Source organism: Crinia signifera, chromosome 12, assembly GCF_055691185.1.
Source record: "Crinia signifera chromosome 12, ASM5569118v1, whole genome shotgun sequence".
NCBI lineage: Eukaryota > Metazoa > Chordata > Amphibia > Anura > Myobatrachidae > Crinia > Crinia signifera.
Genome location: NC_139228.1, coordinates 19405151 through 19425290, shown reverse-complemented (window position 1 = coordinate 19425290; position 20140 = coordinate 19405151). Strand labels below are relative to the sequence as shown.

Below are 20140 nucleotides of genomic sequence, written 5' to 3'. Positions count from 1 at the left end.
GGAATTCCGAATCCCTGCCATGTTAAGCTGGGTACGTACTAGTGTGACCACCAATCGATTTGCCCTTGAACCTAGAATAAGCAAGATTGAGTGTACACACACACACTGTAATACTGCTAATAACTGAACAATATATCACATCATTCGTCGCATGTGATTCATCACTGCTCCTGTACACACTAACAAACTTCATGCCATTCCGTTCTATGGAGTGGCATGAAGGTAGCATAAAAATCTGTCTAACATATCGTTTGTGTCGGGTTTGCCGTACACTTTGCATGGTAGGGTACCGAATCACTAGCGGTATTGCAAAGCAGCACATCAAACCTGACTGTCTTATGAGCGGTGTTGGTAATCTGACATGGATGAGTATAGCCAGCTTTAGATATCTGTGCCCAATTATCTTTCACAATGAAATAGATTGGAAACCACTATAACAGATGTAGGCCCAAATAAAATGTGCTGTCATACAGTTATGTATCTTGGAAAAACTGCGTTCAATAGGTTTCGATAGAGACCTGTCGCTTGTGGAGTGAGGAGTCCTTTTCCATGGTCCTTCCAGTCAATAGGTCAACGGGGTCAGAAGGTCGTTAGGAAAAAGGTAGTCACATGACCAGGTCAACAGGAGTGTTTCATTCTTCTATTGTTTTCTTAAACCGGCTTGTTCTTGCGTTACCATCCATGTTGGCATAGGGGGAGAATATAATAGTGGTCAGAGCTTACACAATACACTAATTGGGGATCCGTGTCAACAGTTGTCGACTTGACATAAAAAAAAAGAACTCGTGTTGACCTTTTGACCCGGTCACAGGCTAACGCTTAATTTTTTAGGTTAATCAACTGATTGGTTAAACTATAGAAGACCGTAACACAATTTGGGGGGGGGGGGGGGTTCTAGAAATGCAAATGGTTCTGCAGCGTATTAAGGAGATATATATTTGCGAGTTTTGTTAATCTGTCCATATTATTTTGACAGAACTCAAAGGAAGAACATTTCTGATTTTTACACAGCTGTAGCTGCCAAATATCCAACCAACATGGAGGAAATGTCCGTAGAAGATATTCAGATGAAGGCCAATCAGGTCACAGATGAAGTGAGTACAGTATGTTTAGTTATCACAGCAAGAAACGCGCACAGCGTGGGTGTATTGTGCTACTCCTAATGCAATTTAAAGACCTTCAAAAATAACTCCATACTTGCTTGTCACCATTTCCTCAGAGGGAAGTTAGTTAACTGCGTTTATTTAACAGTGGTGAAATGGAGGTAGCCCCAAGCTCTAATGCCCAGGGGCTAAACGTGCCACTCTGTGTTTGAATCTTGGCAGCTTGCCAGACTGCCTTACTTCTCTAAGCTACGTTATCAGCGTCTTACGCCTATGTCCTAGACTTAAAAGCTTTCTTTATTCACAGGTGTATTGTGGTAACCGAAATGAAAGGCTTGGGTCATATGTCCTGCATTAAACATTTACAAAGTGTTGGGCAAAGGTTCTGTACACAGTGATACAGTAGTGGTCAGCGTTTTCTGCATTAAGCCATGAAACCCATTATTGTGTGTCTGAACCGTAAAATGCCTCTCGGTCCGCGTAAGATTCCTGCTCCAGGCTGCAGCAATGATCTTTCTGCACCGGGCAGTGGACGTTTCTCGCTTACAGGGACAGACAGATTCTACTGGGGATTGTGAAATCTCAGTGATGTGAGAAGTTTCTAGTGTTTCTGACATTTGCACAGGCCTCATTGGTAGCAAACCCACAAAAACACTTAAGGCCCCCATACATTAGGCCGACTTGTCCTAGGGACAAGTCGGACCCAATTTACCTGCGAGCCGCCCGGCAGCTCCCCGGGAGGCTCACATACAATTTGGCACTTGATGTGCCATTTTTACATGGGATAAATCGCATGCGATTTATCCCATGTAAAAAAAAACCCGGGGAGCTGCAGGGCGGTGAGCAGTAGTGGGGGCGGGCAGCGGCAGTAGTGGGGACGGGCAGCGGTGGTGGGGGCGGCCAGCGGCGGTAGTGGGGGCGGGCAGCGGCGACGGGCGGCGTTTGCGGTGAGCGCAGTGTACTTACACATAGCAGCAGCGGCGGGGACGGGACGCGCAGTGGCGGCTATTATATTTTTAAAATACTTGTCAAATGACCGGCCGCTCTCTGATTGGCCGGAGAGCTCTCAGCCAATCAGAGAGCGGCCGGTCATTTGACAAGTATTTTAAAAATATAATAGCCGCCACTGCGCGTCCCGTCCCCGCCGCTGCTGCTATGTGTAAGTACACTGCAAACGCCGCCCGTCCCCGCTGCCCGCCCCCACTACCGCCGCTGGCCGCCCCCACTACTCCCCCGGTGTCTGTATGCATATGCCTGTCAGGTGGCAGGCATATGCATACAGGGAGGTCGGACGTGATCGTATGTACAGACCGTCCGACCTCCCTGATCCGGTCCGATGCGCACGGGACCGCGCATCGGATCGGATCAAATGTCACATACCTACGATTTTGGGCCGATTTCATCCGATTATCGGCACAAAGTGCCGAAATCGGATGAAATCGGCCCAAAATCGCATAGTGTATGGGGGCCTTAACACCTTCTTTTGTGGTGTTGAGAATTATTTATGTGGAGAGTAAGGGCGGTATCCAATTAGCTGGGATAACGCGATCTGTAATTGCAGGTAAAGTTAGCGATGTGTTCACCAATGACAATAGGGGAAATCAGACTGTACTCCAAAAAATGTCAGTGTGATAACAGTACAGAAGAATATTGGAATAATAAAGATTTGGGGGACTTAAAATGTGTTAAATGGGTTCAATATGAATTTTTTAAAAGCAAGCTTTTTTTTTTGCAAAATAAATTCTCCCATTAAAATTTGGGGTACATAAAAGTGGGTATAGGTATATATTTGGGTCAGTTAAAGGCACTTTCAAATGCTTTGCAAAAACAATTACTCCCACCTGCAAGCCTAAAAACTTCTCCCAATCTAAGGACCCTAATGTCCCATACCTTGTACCCTCATTTCCATCACATTTTAAAAAATTAGATTTTTGTTTTGAGGTAAAAAAAAGTTCCTAATTAAAACCCTTTTTACCCAAAAATAGGGGTTTTCCACAACTTTTTATCTGCTCAGAGTAGGTGACAAGAAATGAATGTTAATGGTTATTGTGTGGCCTTCTGCCCTCTAGCAGCCCAGGGGGCCTTTTCCTGCAGCTCCAAACTCCTTCCCTGCCCATATCAGATCTGACTTAGGACTACATTTACTAAAGCTTCTAAAAAATGGAGAGGTGATGTTGCCATGAGCAACCAATCAGGCTCTGTCTAATTTCTCTATTGCATCCTGGAAAATGATAGACCGAATCTGTTTAGTTGCTATGCGCAACACCACCTCTCCGGTTTTTTTTGTACTCTTTAGTGAATTGACCCCCTTAGGCCGGTTTCACACACTCCGGCTCCTGCCGGACGGTGAAATCCCGCACGGCCAGGGAGCCGTGCCGCACACAGTAGTTTATCATGGAGGGGATGGCCACAGCCCGGCAGCCGTCCCTTCCAGTGACGGGATCCGGCTGCAGCCGTGCGGCCGGGCCGTCCCGTGTGAATGGACACAATAGTGTCCATTCACAACTTATGTGTGCGGCACGGCTCCCTGGCCGTGCGGGATTTCACCATCCGGCAGGAGCCGGAGTGTGTGAAACCAGCCTGGGTTGCAGGTGACACTTCGTACATCACAAAGCTGAGACCAACCCACTCCTGCATCACAGGACCACCTGTGCACGATGCTGGGAGGTTACAGCACATCAAAGAGAAGAGGAGGGTGCGCGGTTTGGACTATGTATGTCTTTCTCCTTTGTGCGCGCTGCTTTTTTAGTTGGGGCCCGATCACCTTACTTGTACTGAGAAAATATGTTTATAGATTAGCTCTGATGGTACAACAGGGTTATAATTCTCTCCCTCTCTTCCAGTCACTAGAGAGCACACGCAGGATGCTGAACCTGGTGGAGGAGGTAAGAGAACAGTCTTAAGAGTTATTCTAGTAATTTGGATCAAAACTGTAATGCCCATACTCCTAATAACCCATGTAACGGTGCCCATATGAAGAAAACCTGTAACAGCAGGGAGTTGTAAAGTATTTTTATTTGCCTCCTAACTGTACAGTATGTCTTGTGGTTCAGTGACACAGATACCCGCCACATGAGTGAGCAGCAGGCTCTTGTACATCGGCCTGTTGCAGAAGTCGAAATAAGCTGCAGATTACAATACAGTGTGTATATATATATATATATATATATATATATATATATATATATATATATATATATATATATATATATATATATATATATATATATATAGTAGATTTGCGGTGGGGCACTCGTGGCTATTCTCCATAAACTAGACAAGCCAGCTAGTATGCAGCAACGTTTCAATTTATTTATCAAATTTTCGTCAGGTTACAAAGAATAGAGAAAAAAGACATACCTTTATAGCAGCATAGACCAAGGAAGTGAGGCTGAGACACAGAGAGACAAGGGAGCAGCCCACAGGGCGCAGCATGATGATGTCACATGCTGAACAAGTGTGCAGCATGTGGGGAGCTTGGTTGCCATGGATACCGCAATCCAGCTTTCTCAGACACTGTGAGGAAAATTGCACCAAAAATAATTAAAAAGTGACAAGAAAGAACTGCGACTAGAACCAAGAGGCAACAGTATTAAAAAATAGAAATAGAAAAAATGCATGCACCTGCGTCTCAATCTCACTTCATAGGTGATAAAAACAGCAATTAGCCTGAGACAAATAAATGACTAATCAATTAGAAATAGCATATTAAACAGGACAATACATGATACAATAAAAATACACACCAATAAAGCATAATTGCACATAATACAGCGCAATGTGGCAAAAGATATAGTAAAGACACAATCGCAATATTATGAGCTCAGCGGAATACAGCAAAGGAAATTTGCTCGTTTAGACCTTTAGGGGCAATAGTGCCCAAGCGGTGTATCCACCGGGCTTCACATTGTAATAGACGGGTACCACGGTCACCGCCGCGAATATTGGGGGGCACCCAATCAATCATCCGATATCTTAGGCTGTTAAGAGGATGATGATTGTCAACAAAATGCCTGGCGACAGGATGCTCACTACTGCCGGATGCCAATGCCTGACGGATGGTACTCCTGTGCATTGTCATCCTTTCCTTAAATTTCCTAATAGTTTTACCTATGTAGGATAAACTGCATGGACATATAAGTTGGTAAACAACGTATGAAGAGTTACAAGTAAGGTTGTAATATATATATGTATATATATATATAATGTCTAGTGTCACCAAAACACTGCCATCTGTTGGCAGCAGGTGAGACTATATCTAGCTTTGGAAGCATTTGCTTGGAGCTGGCTTTCTAGTTTTATTATATTGTCTATAACTGTATTTAATAAGCTGGTAGTACTGGAAGAGACGTGCCGTACTCTTGGCAGCCTAACTAACGCTACAAGAGCGAGTTGCACTGATGAAAGCCGGTGTATCCGTCCTTCCTCACCGTTATAATGCTGGACTGTGACGTGCAGCAAGGCTGTGACTGACATTGCTGTTCCGTGATTGCTTTCCCTGGAAGGACCGTTTGCTGCTTCCCTTACTCCCATATTCTTGCATATTAATAGTGCAATCTGTGTTCCAGAGCCAAGATGCCGGAGTGAAAACGCTCACCATGCTGGATGAACAAGGGGGTGAGCATATTAGCAGGTTCCTGTATTGATTAGAAGGAAATAGAAGGAAATAGAATTATTCTATGTCAGATGGATGCATACGATATCCCGACGATGGTGATGCCTGTGGTTTTAAAGACCCACTTGGACATCCTCGATATGGATAATCCCAACAGGGGATCTGTACATACCCCAACACTCCCTGCTAGTGCCTAAACCTAACCTACAAACCCCCCCAGCCGCAAGCCTGCCGCATACTTACTCTTTGGGATTACGGTTGTCTGTATTCTAGCATATGCATCCTGATTTAGAAGTTCTGGCAACGGTGGTCTGTCAGCAGTTTGGATGCCGGTTGTGGTATATTGAATTCCAGCATCCTGACCGCAGAGTTGCTGACTGTATGCCGTCTCTGAGGTCGTTCCGTACCAAAAGACTATGGATGAATGGGGGGGGGGGGGGGTTGTTATGGAGTAAGCAGATAAGGGGGAGACATTTTGTGTAGGTTGAGGGAGCAGAGCATGGCATAAGAGAGAGGGTATTGGATGGGAGGAAGATATAAATGGGGAAGGAACTAATGAGGAGAGAAGTATTAATGGCTGCAGAGAGGCAAAAGGTTAAGTAGCTGGTTTAGGGTAGCAAACACTTGCCAGTCAGGGGCTCAATATGTCAGGCCAGTTGTAATGTCCGCTTCAGCAGTCCCTGCATCCATTCTATGGGCATTCGGTGGGTTGTCTGTACACACTTGCAGATCTATCTGCGTCCGCTGTGCAGCAGGGTCGATGCAATATGTCTGAACAACATCGATCCACTACAGCTACATCATTTGTTGCTCAAGCATTATAGCTTTCTTATACAGGGATGGGGAACCTTCAGACCTCCAGCTGTTGTTGAGCTACGTATCCCAGCATGCCCTGCAACAGTTTTGACATTTGGCCAAATGTCAAAACTGTTGCAGGGCAAGCTGGGATGCGTAGTTCTACAATATCTTGAGGGCCGAAGGTTCCCCATTACTGTTTCGGTGTGTACCCAGCTTACACTGCACATTTTCCAGATCTCCTCACAGCATCACAAGTGAAACTGTAGAAACATCAGAACCCTACTTTACTGTCATTCTATTTGCAGAACAACTGAAACGCGTTGAGGAAGGACTGGATCAGATAAACAAAGATATGAGAGAGGCAGAAAAGAACCTAACAGAGCTGAACAAGTGCTGTGGGCTGTGCGTCTGTCCCGGAAAGAGGTGTGTCTGAATTTTTTATCTGAATCTGTTCTTTTCTACTTTATTTTTTATTTTATTTTTTCCAGTCCTAAAACGTGGTTTAGTTTAGGCGGATTAAACTGAATTATTAACAAGCATATTCTTGCATTAGTATGAGGTTTGTGATGACCTTTGTCACAGTTTACATGAATATGCTTATGTGTAGGATTGTAAATGGAAGGTACAGATGTGTCCTCTTAAAATTCAAATGATGGACTAGTCACTAGGGCGTCAGATGTAGCAGAGAACGTACTGTCCACTCTCCCATAAAGACTCTATATATGCTTCCTCTCCACGCCTTTATTTCTCTTAAATCTGCTACAAAATGGAATCTCATTACTGCACTAAAGTCTCCATTGAAATGTCCCTATTAAATCATTTTCTTGGGGGCCTAGGACTCCCCAATTTACATATGTATTACTTTGCTACCCATATAACTAATTGACTTGGTGGGGGAGAGACCCTCATTTTCAGATCTTTTTTTTTCTTTTTTTTCATTTATTGTACTTAGATTTATCATACTACTTTTTTTTACTAACAAAACATAACTTGGCTCAATTGTTTATTGGTTTCTTGTTTTCTCATCTCTCCATTCTGCTTACTAACCCAAAGGATTCTTAGGAATCTGAAGTATCAGCTCAGGTTGGTGTTAAATGGGGGTAGCCAGATTTACCATGTACCTGTTTAGAAGGTTTATGATTAACTGGCTTGCATGTCTATCCTTGAGTTCTAGGGCAGTGCATGATTACAATACTAGTATCCTTCTACTATAGTGTGTTTCTGTGTGTGTTCGAGTGCCTGCTGCTGCTGGCTGTCAGGATGGGTGCCGACAGTCAATACTCCGACGTCGGAATCCCGACTGCTCCCTCATGGGGGTCCACGACCACCATAGAGGGAGAATAAAATAGGTGGCTGCCCGCAGCGAGCCCGCAAGGGGCTTCATTGCGCTCCCCACGCTGTGCAGTCGGGATTCCGACGTCTGAGTAATGACTGTCGGAATCCCGACTGTAATTTATACCACACCCGTCAGGATTACAGTACGTCCAAAATATTTTGGATAACACTGTGTCCAAAATACACCCCCCCCCCCCCCCCCCCCCCAAAAAAAAAGACATATCAATCCACAATAAAAAAAAGTATAAAACCACTCCCAGTCGTGTCCAACTGTCCTATAAGTTGGTATCATATTTATTTTTTCTAAATCATAATATACATTAACCTTTTACACACAACTGGGAGTGTTTTTTTGTTTGGTTGTTTTTTTTTATAGAAATCTATATATCTGTCATACAAATATAATTCAAACCAAATGTTCTGATTCCCATACACCAGCTTAAGTATGACTGTATATGTCCCACCCCTCCTACAGGAGCTCTTGGTGACATCTGCAGAGACTGTTGTGCCCTCTGCCCTTTCCTCAACTCTGCCCGCGGTAATGCATTGTGCCCATAGTCTGCATAATGCTCTAGATGGGAGAGAGGTCCGCACCATCTCTCCCCTTAATGAACACAGCAGGACTCAACTGATGTAATGTGATCTGTAGCTCTTTGGTCATGCGGTAAATGATTTGATTATGTATATTCATGTCTGTATGTCTCAGCAATGCAGAATTACAGTCTTATTCTTTAACAGGGCAAAGGACTTTGAAACTGGGGATTTGTATAAAAAGGCATGGGGAAATAAAGATCAAGGCCCCGAAGATGTTGTTTCCAAGCAGCCCCACCAGGTGAATGGCCAGCCGCAGAGAGGCGTGGGGCAGAGTGGACCATACGTAAAGAGGTATTTCTCTCATCAGATGTATGCAATTGTTCCTCTGGTGCAGCTGTGACGTTTGGGATGATTGTGTTTGAGTAATAAGCCCTTAACTAGATGGCTTATACTGTTACTTCATTATTACCGATAGTCCTCTGCATTGCGACTGTGCAGTGCGTTCCCAGTGGTAGACTGTATTTAGGAACAATGCAATATAGCAACACGCACATACACAGCATTGTACACACATGGACACAGACACAATACCATATAATGTATTGTCCCCGCCCTCATAGCTCACAGGCTGGGTAGTTGTCACTTATATTGGACTGTGGCAGCGCCATCCCTCTCTCTCCCATGGTGCATTGCAGGAGTCAGCACTGTGCTCTGTGCCTGGAATTCCAGCCCCTGCTTCTCTTCTGCTTACATGGCAGGTTAGCGTAACCTTAGAAAATGGCTGAGGGGGGGGGTCGGAGGGCGCATGCCCCCTAAACCTTTCTTCCTGTGATGAGCCATTCTCTCTGCAGATTCTAGCTCCTCTTCTGGTCGGCAGAGCTAGGAGGGAGGAGATTGGAAGGGCAGGAGAGGGACCTTGGGCGCTGCACAGGCTGTTCCACAGCCCACATTGCATTTGCATTGGTTTCTGGCATCCTCTAGAACAGTTGTTTCCCAAGTACTCCCACCAGGTCATGTTTTTGTGTGTTTGTGTGTTTGTGCCTGTGGAAGCAGGTGGGATGGGATAATTACTAGTAACCTAGAGAAACTCCCCTGTGCATTATTAAAGACTTCCACAAAGCATGGCCTGTTAGGGGTACTGGATTGGGAACCACTGATCTAGAAGGTGGTCTTTCAGAAATCCTTTATTCTTGTAGTTGGTGGCTTCAGTGGTGCAGTTTAGGTGCTGGTGCTATAGGCAACTACCTGGTGGTAGCACTGCCCCCCGCCCACTATTAGTGAATGCTTGGCTTCCTATCTGGGCGCCCACGATTTTAATCGCGGGCATCGGGGGTAAAATCGGGGCCATCGCGGCCGATAAAAAATCGGCTGCGATGGGCCAGACGCGATGCCCGCGATTTTCCCATAGAGAACAATGTTAAATGCCTCAATTTACCCGCGATGACCGCGATTTACCATAGGAAACAATGTTAAATGGATCAATTTCCCCAAATTATCATAGGGAACAATGGGAAATGGGGCAAAAACACCCCTGAACATAAAAATGTCCCCCCAAAAGTAGTTGACGCCACCCCGCCATCAACGTGAACCCGAAGCGTGGCGAGCGCAGCGAGCCCGCGAGGGGCGGCGGTACGCATCCTCCGACCTTTTCATGCCCTACTATCCACTAGGGCGTGGAGTGAGAATAGAATAGTGTGGCGAGCGCAGCGAGCCACCGAGCCCGAAGCGTGGCAAGCGCAGCGAGCCCCGCGGATACCTTCACAGGTAAACGCGTCCCTTCGCGGGCTTCCCAGGTGTCCGCGTCGCCATGGACACCTGGGAAGCCCGCGAGGGGACGCGTATAACTGTGAAGGTATCCGCGTCCCCTCGCGGGGCTCGCTGCGCTCGCCACGCTTCGGGCTCGGTGGCTCGCTGCGCTCGCCACACTATTCTATTCTCACTCCACGCCCTAGTGGATAGTAGGGCATGAAAAGGTCGGAGGACGCGTACCGCCGCCCCTCGCGGGCTCGCAGCGCTCGCCACGCTTCGGGTTCACGTTGATGGCGGGGTGGCGTCAACTACTTTTGGGGGGACATTTTTATGTTCAGGGGTGTTTTTGCCCCATTTCCCATTGTTCCCTATGATAATTTGGGGAAATTGATCCATTTAACATTGTTTCCTATGGTAAATCGCGGTCATCGCGGGTCAATTGGGACATTTAACATTGGTCCCTATGTAAAATCGCGGTAATCGCATCGGTCGCATCGCATGTCATTATAATGGCATACGATGTACCCGCGATGCCCGCGATGGGCGCCCAGATAGGAAGCAAGTACCCAATGCTTCTTTAGACTTGATCACTACATGGCCTTGGATGACACCTTATGTTGGGCACAGATAAATCTGGGGCTCCTGGTTTGTGTTTAATGAGGTTATTCCACTGTCTCTATGCTAGCATCTCTGCTCCCTGTGTGTGTGTATCTGTCCATTTATTTGGTTCTGTTCCCCTGCACCAGTACTAGCACACTACCATTCCTGCTCAACTATTCCTCCTCCTGTGAGGCCTCCCCCTCTCCCTTAGTCCTTGCTCACAAATTGTTCTCTGCGCCTTTGGCTCTCCGATTCTTGCAGACCCCACATGTACAATGGAACGACCTGACTTTCTTTTTGTTGATGGACCCACAACCACTTTTCCTTATGATAACTGGACACTGTTTAAGTAGAATTTATATGAATATTTCTACAAACTGGTTTTAGTCTGGAGTGGGGTTTCCCATAGTTTTTCAAATGGATTGATGAATAAAACCTTTACTTTAGTACAGTGGTTGCCAAATTGTGTGCCACTGCACCCTGGGGTGCAGGAGTGCTCTGGATTTATAGTCCAGGACCAATTCAAATTATTTTTGGTCAATGTAAAATACAAAACCAGAAGCAGATCCTGTCCCTCACCACATAATGACCCTAATATGACATATGAACAAGATTTACAAAGTTTAGTATTGTCCAAGAGGTGCCACGAAAACATTTCTGATACTCTAGGGTGCAGTGTTTCCAAAAAGTTTGGAAACCCCTGCTTTAGTACCAAAAATATTACCATTCCACATGCTACACATGACTACAATGAAGGCACACGGTAGTGACTGCGGCTTGTTTGTGCCGTGTGTATTATTGATGCAGGAATCTTTATATGATAGCAGTGATGTTCTCTAAGTGTATTGCATGAGCAGACAATAACAGCAAGTGTTTCCTTAAAACTATTCCTATCTCTAGAACCGTTCTTGATGAATAATTAAAACTGTAAAGTGGAGTCTAAAAATGATAATATACAGTCCTTCCTCATTGCGTTCGAGCATTAGAATTGCCTAGTGGAAGGGGAACAAAGATTAAGCACTGTGCTACAGTGTATTACATGGGACCTGGAGTCCCCATAGTTTTGGTGGGTCCCCAACCAGTGAACCAGCCTGCAAGTCTCTTGTCACTCCTGTATAATGTAATAAACAAATGAAGAGGCCATATAGAACCCACTCGCAGAAGACCCTAATTGTCAATGTGTGTTTGCAGGATAACAGATGATGCCCGGGAGGATGAGATGGATGAGAATCTGCAGCAGGTTGGCAGCATCTTAGGAAACCTGAAGAATATGGCTTTAGACATGGGCAATGAGATTGACTCCCAGAACAAAGTGATTGACAGAATTAATGATAAGGTGAGTGTCCAGCTGCCCTGGTGCTCTCCAGGGTACAATGAATACCAACACATATTAATTCAAAGGGGCATATTCAATGAGTGTCGACACTGTCGTCTTGCCAAAAAGACGGCAGTTTTTGACTTGAATTGATCGGATGGGGTTTTGGCTGTGTTTCCGTCAATCTCAATCCAACATAAAAAGATGCCGGATTGAGGCAGGGAGGACAGCGCCAGGTGAGCAGCAGCAGCTTACACGGCGCCGTCCTCCTGTCTGCCTACACCTGCACCTTCCTGTACCCAACGCTGCTGAGCTGGGTGAGAGCCCAGCAGCGTTGCCACCGCCCACCGTGCTCACCTGGTCCCCACACCGGCCGTGTGAGCATCAATCAGCAACCAAATCCAAAATCTGATTTGGCTGCTGCATTGAATATTGGATGCCGGATCCATTCCGGCAAAATAATTTCTTCTAAATGAATCCGGCATCAATTGAATATATACCATAAAGTGGTAGGGCATGGAATAGGTTTATATCACGCACCAATGGCGGCATATAACACAGTCGGAGTCCGTTGGAGGGGCGTGATACCGGCAGAACTTGGACGTTTTTTAAAGTAACCATCCTCTACAAGGCATGATTGCGGCTTTAAAAAAAAGTCCAGGCTTGGCCGACATCCTGCACATACTGTCTGTATTACATCCCGCCGCAAGTGTTAACTTGTGTAATGTTTCAATCACACTGAACATTTATCAAGAACCTATAGGGTGAAATTTACTAAGATGTGTATTCTACTTCCCATGTGATGTTGCTACGGGCAACCAATCAGATCTTGTCTACTATCTCCTAGAGGGTACTAAATAAGTAGATTCTGATTGGTTGCCCATAGCAACATCACATGTGAAGTACAATACACTTCTTAGTAAATTTCCCCCATGTTATTTAACATTATTTTATATTAAAGTGCTCAAAAGAGCACAACTTTCAAAACATAAAGTTTAAATCACGAAAATCCATTGGACAGTACCCAACTTTCATAATTAGAAATTTGGATTTGCATGTCCTGCTTTAAACACTATATCACCTAGAAACTTCCAAACATGTAACACCTTGAAGTGCCCATGTTCTAGATGGTGGGGCAGCTAATTTGCAGTTGGGACTGATAACCCTAACAGTCGATCAAAGGCAAGGCGGTTGCATATTGTTTTTCTTTTGTTAAAACAAAGTCTGCCTATACTCCGTAACATCTTGCAGTGGAGGGGATTCTGAGATGGACGCAGAACACATCGCTGCTGCAGTAATGTATAGAATTGCTAATGCAGCAGGAGCAGCCTGTAGGAAAAAGATGCCTCCTGCCACGTCCTTGAGTGTCATGTCCTTGTGTCTACACCATCGCACTCATTGGTCACAGTGCTTGCAGCATCGATCATTGGAGTAAGCTGACGCTCCAATGACTGCCCAACTCTTCAGCCGGGGGCCAGAAAAACCGGCATCTGAAGACCCAGTTCCTGGCCTCAGCACTTGCAGAAACTAGCTTGTTGACGTGCCCCCAATATCGTAACTACACTATGTGCCTGTCACAAATGGGCTGCACCCTGTCAGTCTGGCTGCAGCCTACCTACTATCTGGTTCGCATACATCTCCGAATCAGGCCCCTTGATAGGAGGATTTTAGGGTTTTCTATTGGTGAGCAGCCAAGGTGACCCCTCTATAAAAAAGTAGGCCAATTCCAGTAATGTGCATACGGTTATACTTGTATTCACTAGAACTTACATGAGACGGGGAGAACGATCTATTTAAATTAAACTGATGAGATTGGTGCAGGTTTGAGTAAAATGCCGTATACATTTGTTGCAAGAAAAATACTCTTCTCACCGACATTTGCGCAATGATAAAATCTGGTTATTTGTGTTTATTTCTTTTTTCATCTTAAGGCAACAACTAACCGAGATCGCATCGAGGTGGCCAATACCAAAGCTAAGAAACTTATTGAGTGAAGAACACAAGAGTTTTCCTGTGACCTGTTGGAGCTATCCTTTTTACCATGTCCGCTCAATACCACAGCGAAGGGGTCCGGGAATGAATTGGCTTATTACCCTGCCCTGTTGTGCTCTGTGTATTTGTTCATGGACAATCCCCCTCATTCACTGTAGTGTCTGTCTCCGGGACAGTGGAGGTCATTCTATGTGATCGTCCCACGTAATACCACTTGGTGGTTTGTTACATCCTAAGTGATAGAACGTTCTTCTCCACTACACTATTTAAATGTCTTTAGTAGTGATGTCACTTATGTTATCCCTACCCTTCATTGAATGAAGGACCCGCGAAGCATTGGGTTGGGTTCATTTTCATACATGTATCGAAATAGCACATGGGGAAAGTCTTCAACCCCCCTAGTATTTGTTAGCAGGTGACAAGTGAGGATATCTTATTGTTTTGATCCTATGACACTCTTTGCCTATGTTTTTAAATGCCTTCAGTCTCCACCATTATATACACCTCTGCAACATAGTGCTCTGCCAGAGAAGCCTCCCTTCACTCATGAGATTGTAGTGCAAAACCGTTTCCACCAATGAAAGGCAAGCAACTGCAGTCCTGGTCCATATTTAATGGAATGGTTTTATACTCGGTAAACCTTCATTTTCTGCCTCAGGGATGTTAACCATCATGATCATGTCATAGCCTGTTTCTGAAGCTAAGCCTTGGATACTTTCCCCCCTGCGCTAATGCCTCGCCTTCTTTTGGTTAGGTTTCCTCACTATTATCTGCCTATGGTAAAATGTCACTTTTTCAACTGCCTTAATAAACCAACAAATGTAAGTGTTCTAATCATCCCCATTCAATATTTTCTGTGGCTCTACAAAATCCAGACCAGCTGGAGAGCCACACATATAGTATAGTAATTGCTTGTCCGTGTGTAACATTGACACACATACCAAGGTTTTGATACTTTGAAACCTAGTCACCAGGAGATGAACCCTGCATGATCCTTAGGTTTTAATCTGTTTTTTGTAGATTTATTTTTGGACTGTACTAAGGGCTTGTGTTTTGGGTGGAGTTTGTAAGCATTAGGCCAGGCATGACCAAACTATGGCCCTCCAGCTGTTGTGAAACTACACATCCCAGCATACCTTGCCATAGTTTAGCATTCCTTAATAGCAAAACTGTGGTAAGGCATGATGGGACTTGTAGTTTCACAACAGCTGGAGGGCCATAGTTTGGGCATGCCTGGCTTAAGGTGGCCATACATCTACAGATCGATTGTCAGATTGGGCTGGTTGGAACAAAAACCTGGTAATGGATGAGTGACAGTTTTTGGCAGTTTTCCAGCATTTCAAAGCAAATGGTCAACTGTCATTTACTCTCATCCATTACCAGATCTGACAATCAATCTGTAGATGTATGGCAGCCTTTAGGCTGTAATAGCGGAAGAACTACCTCACATGTTGTCCAGCTAACTGCCCGGGAGCTACAACTAAAAGGGTATGGGTGGAAAGGTCTACAGTAAGTAGACTGTCAATAGGTCGACATGCAATAGATTGACATGGTGAAAGGTTAGACATGAGTTTTTCAGTACTGTGTCATTGTTGATATGAACTCCCGAATGGTGTAATGTGTAAGCTCTCTATGCTTCCGACCTGGTGCCTCGCTCCGCTCACTCTTCCGATGGACTAAGATTGGAAACTGTCAAATATGAATGTCCCAAAAAAAATATGAAAAACTCATGTCTACCTTTACATGTGCAGACCATAGTCATGTCGACCTAGTGTATTTCCTCATTTTGTTTGTTGACCTATTGCCTGTGTTTTGGTGTTGACTGTCTTCCTGGACACCGTAGACCTTTTCAATCGCTTCCCATCTAAAACAGATTGGTAAGATTGTCGGTAGTTGGTTTATCATTAGCGGTGAATCATTTTATTTTGTCCCCCATTGTATATCCAGTTACTGTAAAGAACCACTTCCCTGTGCACCCCCTAGAATAGAAAGTAAAATTGCTTTAAAAAGTGTTAAATATATTTTATTACATAATATAGGCTTATTTGCTTAAAACCAAAAATAAATAAAATATACCCTCATTCTAAGAATTCCTTTCCTGCAGCTTCTGTCTTATAGAATTCCCTGCCCCTCTTGTAGAAATGGAATGCAGATGACTACCTCCATATGGCCTACCAAGGACATTCGTCTTTTTTTCTTTCTATGTAACAGATCTCTCTTGGCTGAGTTTGGTATGACTCGCTGACACTCAGGATCCTGACTGTCAGTATACCAATATTGGAATCTTGGCCAGCAGGTGGTGGTGGGGGGAGGGGTGCAGAAAAGCCCCTTGAGGGCTCGGTGGTTTGCATCGCTTGTCACAGGTTCTATTCTCCCTCTATGGGGGTTGTGGATCCCCAGGAGGGAGAATAGTCCCTATTGGTCAGGATCACGACTGTCTGGCAGTTGAACAGTCATGCTTTCGGCTTCAGTATCCTGACTGTCAAGAAGTTATCCGGCACCCCTTTTGGCATGACTAGTTTACCAAAAACAGTGAGTTAGCAGTTTGTTTGCCCCAGAGTTGCCTTAGATGTTTCTCAGTATCTAATCAACATGTTTGTTACATACCATAGTGACCAAACATTGTCACATGACTGTGCCTATAAATGTTTTTGGCTTCCTTTATGTAATTGGGGAGGGGGGAAGGAATAGTCCCTATATGTGATTTTTTTATATATATTTTTTTTTCCCGGAGCCGTAAATTGAGTACATTATATAATCACCGGGATCACACCTGGCCCATTTTCAGGTGATGGGTAAAAAAAAGATGATCATTTTGTGATCAATGCCTGTCTTGAAATAAAATATAAAGGTTAAAGGTCCGGCAGAAAGTCCCCAGTTCATTATACTAAATGGTAGCACAACCTGCAATAGCCAAAGTAGTGCCTTTCAGCTGAAGATTTGCTTCAATCTGTGCAGAAATATGTATAGAAATATAACCTTATGTACACGTTAGTTATACCCAGTGCCTTTTAATTCCTGAAAGCTGGAAAGCGTATATATATTTATAAACTTTTTAAATTGTAAAACAATGTTATGTTTTTTTGTATATAAACAGCTGGACACCTGGTAAATGACTGTGACATGTGGAAACTTTTGCCTTAATGGGGCTTGTACCTATTCTGTTCTCCACTTACCAGTCTCTGCATTAAAGGCCAGCAGCTCACCACCGATTGGCCGTCCTGACCCCATATGTAAACCAGGAACTGGTGTCTAGAGACCTGGAATATGTACTATTTTGTGCAGCCTTTGTCAGGAATGTATTTTTTAAATGAGTGTCTCGGCCCCACGTTATTGTACTGTAGTCGTCTTCTCCCAACTGTGCATGAGTCTGTTCATGTTGATTGTACTAAAATCCAAGAAGAATGTACCGTAAATGAGCCTTCCAATATTCCTTTCAAAAATGTTTTTAAAATGCTAACCTCTAATAAAGTGGCTGCAAATAACCCAGTCTCTTGTGATTCTTCATAACGGATTCCAGGCTATATAACTGATCTGATTCTGGTCTGATGGATATAATCTATTGCAGGGTCAAATTGATAAGAATTGGATGCCGCATTTGGCACACCCATACACAGGCGGTCATTGGTTCCCCCATACTACGTGACGTGCTTAAGCACAGATCGCTCAGCACACATGCGATGCACCAGCAATGTATGCTGAGAGATCCATGCTGATCAGTGTTCTCTGGTGAGAATTAGATGCCTCCAGTCCAATTGGAAAGAGCTATCAATGACCCTTGTGTCAGATTGACTGGTTTCTACTTGTATGTCCTGTGTTGTCAGTCTTCTGCCACTTACGATATCTATACCGTGAGAAGGACTGGACAGAAGGAAGAAGTTGCTGGAACTAAAAAGAGAGGAAAGGGAATTCTAGTAATGGAGGGAGGTTGTGGGGACCAAATTGGCTAATGAAAGCAATTATTATACCAGAACAGTTAAGACTAGATAGAGACATTATGATTGGAAACACAGATACTGGAGAACACAAGTAATCCATGTAGAATGCTGGATAAATATATTCGAGATAACTGGGGTAAGTATTCCATATAAAGTTGCACAAAGCGGAAGAGGATGGCTTTCTGTATTTAGAAGTTGTGCCTGATTTACAGCTGTGAACGCCCATCTATATTGGTAAGTTATTGCAGAAGATGGGCTTCATCCCTGGTGATGCTCTGCCAGGCCTCTACTGCAAAGGTCTTCAGTTCCTGCTTGTTCTTGGGTCATTTTCCCTTCAGTTTTGTCTCCAAGTGAAATGCTCAATCGGATTCAGGTCAGGTGACTGACTTTGCCATTGTATAACAATCCACTTATTTGCCTTAAAAAAAAAAAAAAAAACCTACGCTGCTTTTGCAGTATGCTTATAGTCATTATCCATCTGCATTGTGAAGCGCCTTCCAAGGAGTTCTGAAGCATTTCACTGAATATGAGCAGATAATATTGCCCAAAACACTTCAGAATTCATCCTGCTGCTTTTGTTAGCAGCCATATTACCGATAAATACAAGGGAACCAGTTCCATTGGCAGCTATACATGCCCACACCATGACACTACCATCACCATGCTTCACTGATGAGGTGGTATGTTTGGAATCATGAGCAGTTCCATTCCTTCTGCAAACTCTTCACATCAATCTGGTACAAGTTGATCGTTGTCTCATCTGCCCATAGGATGCTGTTCCAGAACTGTAAAGGCTTTTTTTAGATTATGTTTGGCAAACTCTAATTGGGTCTTCCTGTTTTTGAGGCTCACCAATGGTTTACATCTTGTGGTGGACCCTCTATATTCACTTGATTGTTGACTTTGACACATATGCACCTACCTTCTGGAGAGTGTTATTGATCCGGCGAACTATTGTAAAGGGATTTTTCTTCACTAGGGAAGTAAGTGTCATCCACCACAGTTGTTTTCTGTGGTCTTCCAGGTTTTTTTTTGGTGTTGCTGTGCTCTTCGATGCATTCTTTCATTTTAAGAATGTTCCAAACAGTTGATCTATGCACACCTAATGTTTTTGGCATCCTTTTTTTTTTTTCAGCCTAATGATGGCTTGCTTCACTGATCGTAACAGCTCTTGGGACCCCTTATTGAGAGTTGACAGCAACCGATTCCAAATGCAAATGTCACACCTGGAATCAACTCCTGACCTTTGTACCTGCTTAATTAATGATGAAATAATGAGGGAATAGCCCACGCCTGTCCATGAAATTAGATTGAGTCGATTGTACCATTACTTTTGGTCCCTTACAGTGGGAGGTACATATAGGAACCATTGCAATTTCTACACAGCTCACCTGATTTGGATGTAAATAAAGTAAAGCTGAAAGTCTCCAGTTAAAAGCACATATTGTTTGGTTCATTTTAAATTCATTGTGGTGGTGTATTGAGCCCAAAATATGAGAATGGTTTGTCCCAATATTTGTGGACGTTATTGTTTGTTGGAGAACAGAGGAAAGCTTGTATCAAGTAGCAGCAAAATGTATATTTGTAGCTATTTTCTTTTAGTTCTCATGCGAAGTGTACTCCCTAAATCAGCTTATTCCTCCTGTTTCAGGATCCTCTCCCAGAATAGCTCTTGACTTTTTAATTGGATGTTGGTGAGACCAACAGATAATAGTGGGGAGTTGGTAGGAGGAAACTTTATTAGTACAATATTCAAAGAACCAGATCGTCCCATATTGAAAAGGTGGATTGTGGTGGGAGGAATTTATGGGCTGTATTTGGATTCCAAAAAGAGGGAGAAAGGTAAGTATCAGCCAGTAGGTCTTGCTAGACCTTAAACGGTAAATTTAATAATGCAGGTTACACATCAGAACGATTAGGTTTCAATTCACCTGACTTCAATATAATCTCGACCGATTGTATGTAAATTGGGCATGTTTCGCGTCATTTCCGATGTGCGTCTCTGCTGCTCGTTTTTCAGAGCCTACCTGCTGTAGTCAGGATTTGTAAAATATCCATTCAACTGAATTCAGATGGTGTGCTCCAACAGATTGTGAGACAATCGTACGATAATCTTACGATCTGCATCGTTCTGGTGTGTACCTAGCATTAGATAGAAGTT

General features: G+C 44.1%; 1 protein-coding gene across 2 annotated transcripts in view; it reads left to right on the top strand.

The window, feature by feature from the left end:
- The window catches only part of SNAP23 (synaptosome associated protein 23), a 31851-nt gene extending 14325 nt beyond the window's left edge, over positions 1–17526 (top strand). Inside the window, exons 2-8 of one of the 2 annotated variants that reach the window (XM_083167542.1) lie at positions 977–1094; positions 3947–3988; positions 5672–5720; positions 6822–6939; positions 8590–8736; positions 11926–12070; positions 13981–17526. In XM_083167542.1, coding sequence (XP_083023668.1) covers positions 1038–1094; positions 3947–3988; positions 5672–5720; positions 6822–6939; positions 8590–8736; positions 11926–12070; positions 13981–14043 — 621 coding nt within the window. In that variant the 5' untranslated portion in view covers positions 977–1037 and the 3' untranslated portion in view covers positions 14044–17526. The remainder of the gene's footprint in view (positions 1–976; positions 1095–3946; positions 3989–5671; positions 5721–6821; positions 6940–8589; positions 8737–11925; positions 12071–13980) is intronic. The other variant, XM_083167543.1, reaches the window with a different exon arrangement.
- The last annotated feature ends 2614 nt before the right edge of the window (positions 17527–20140 follow it).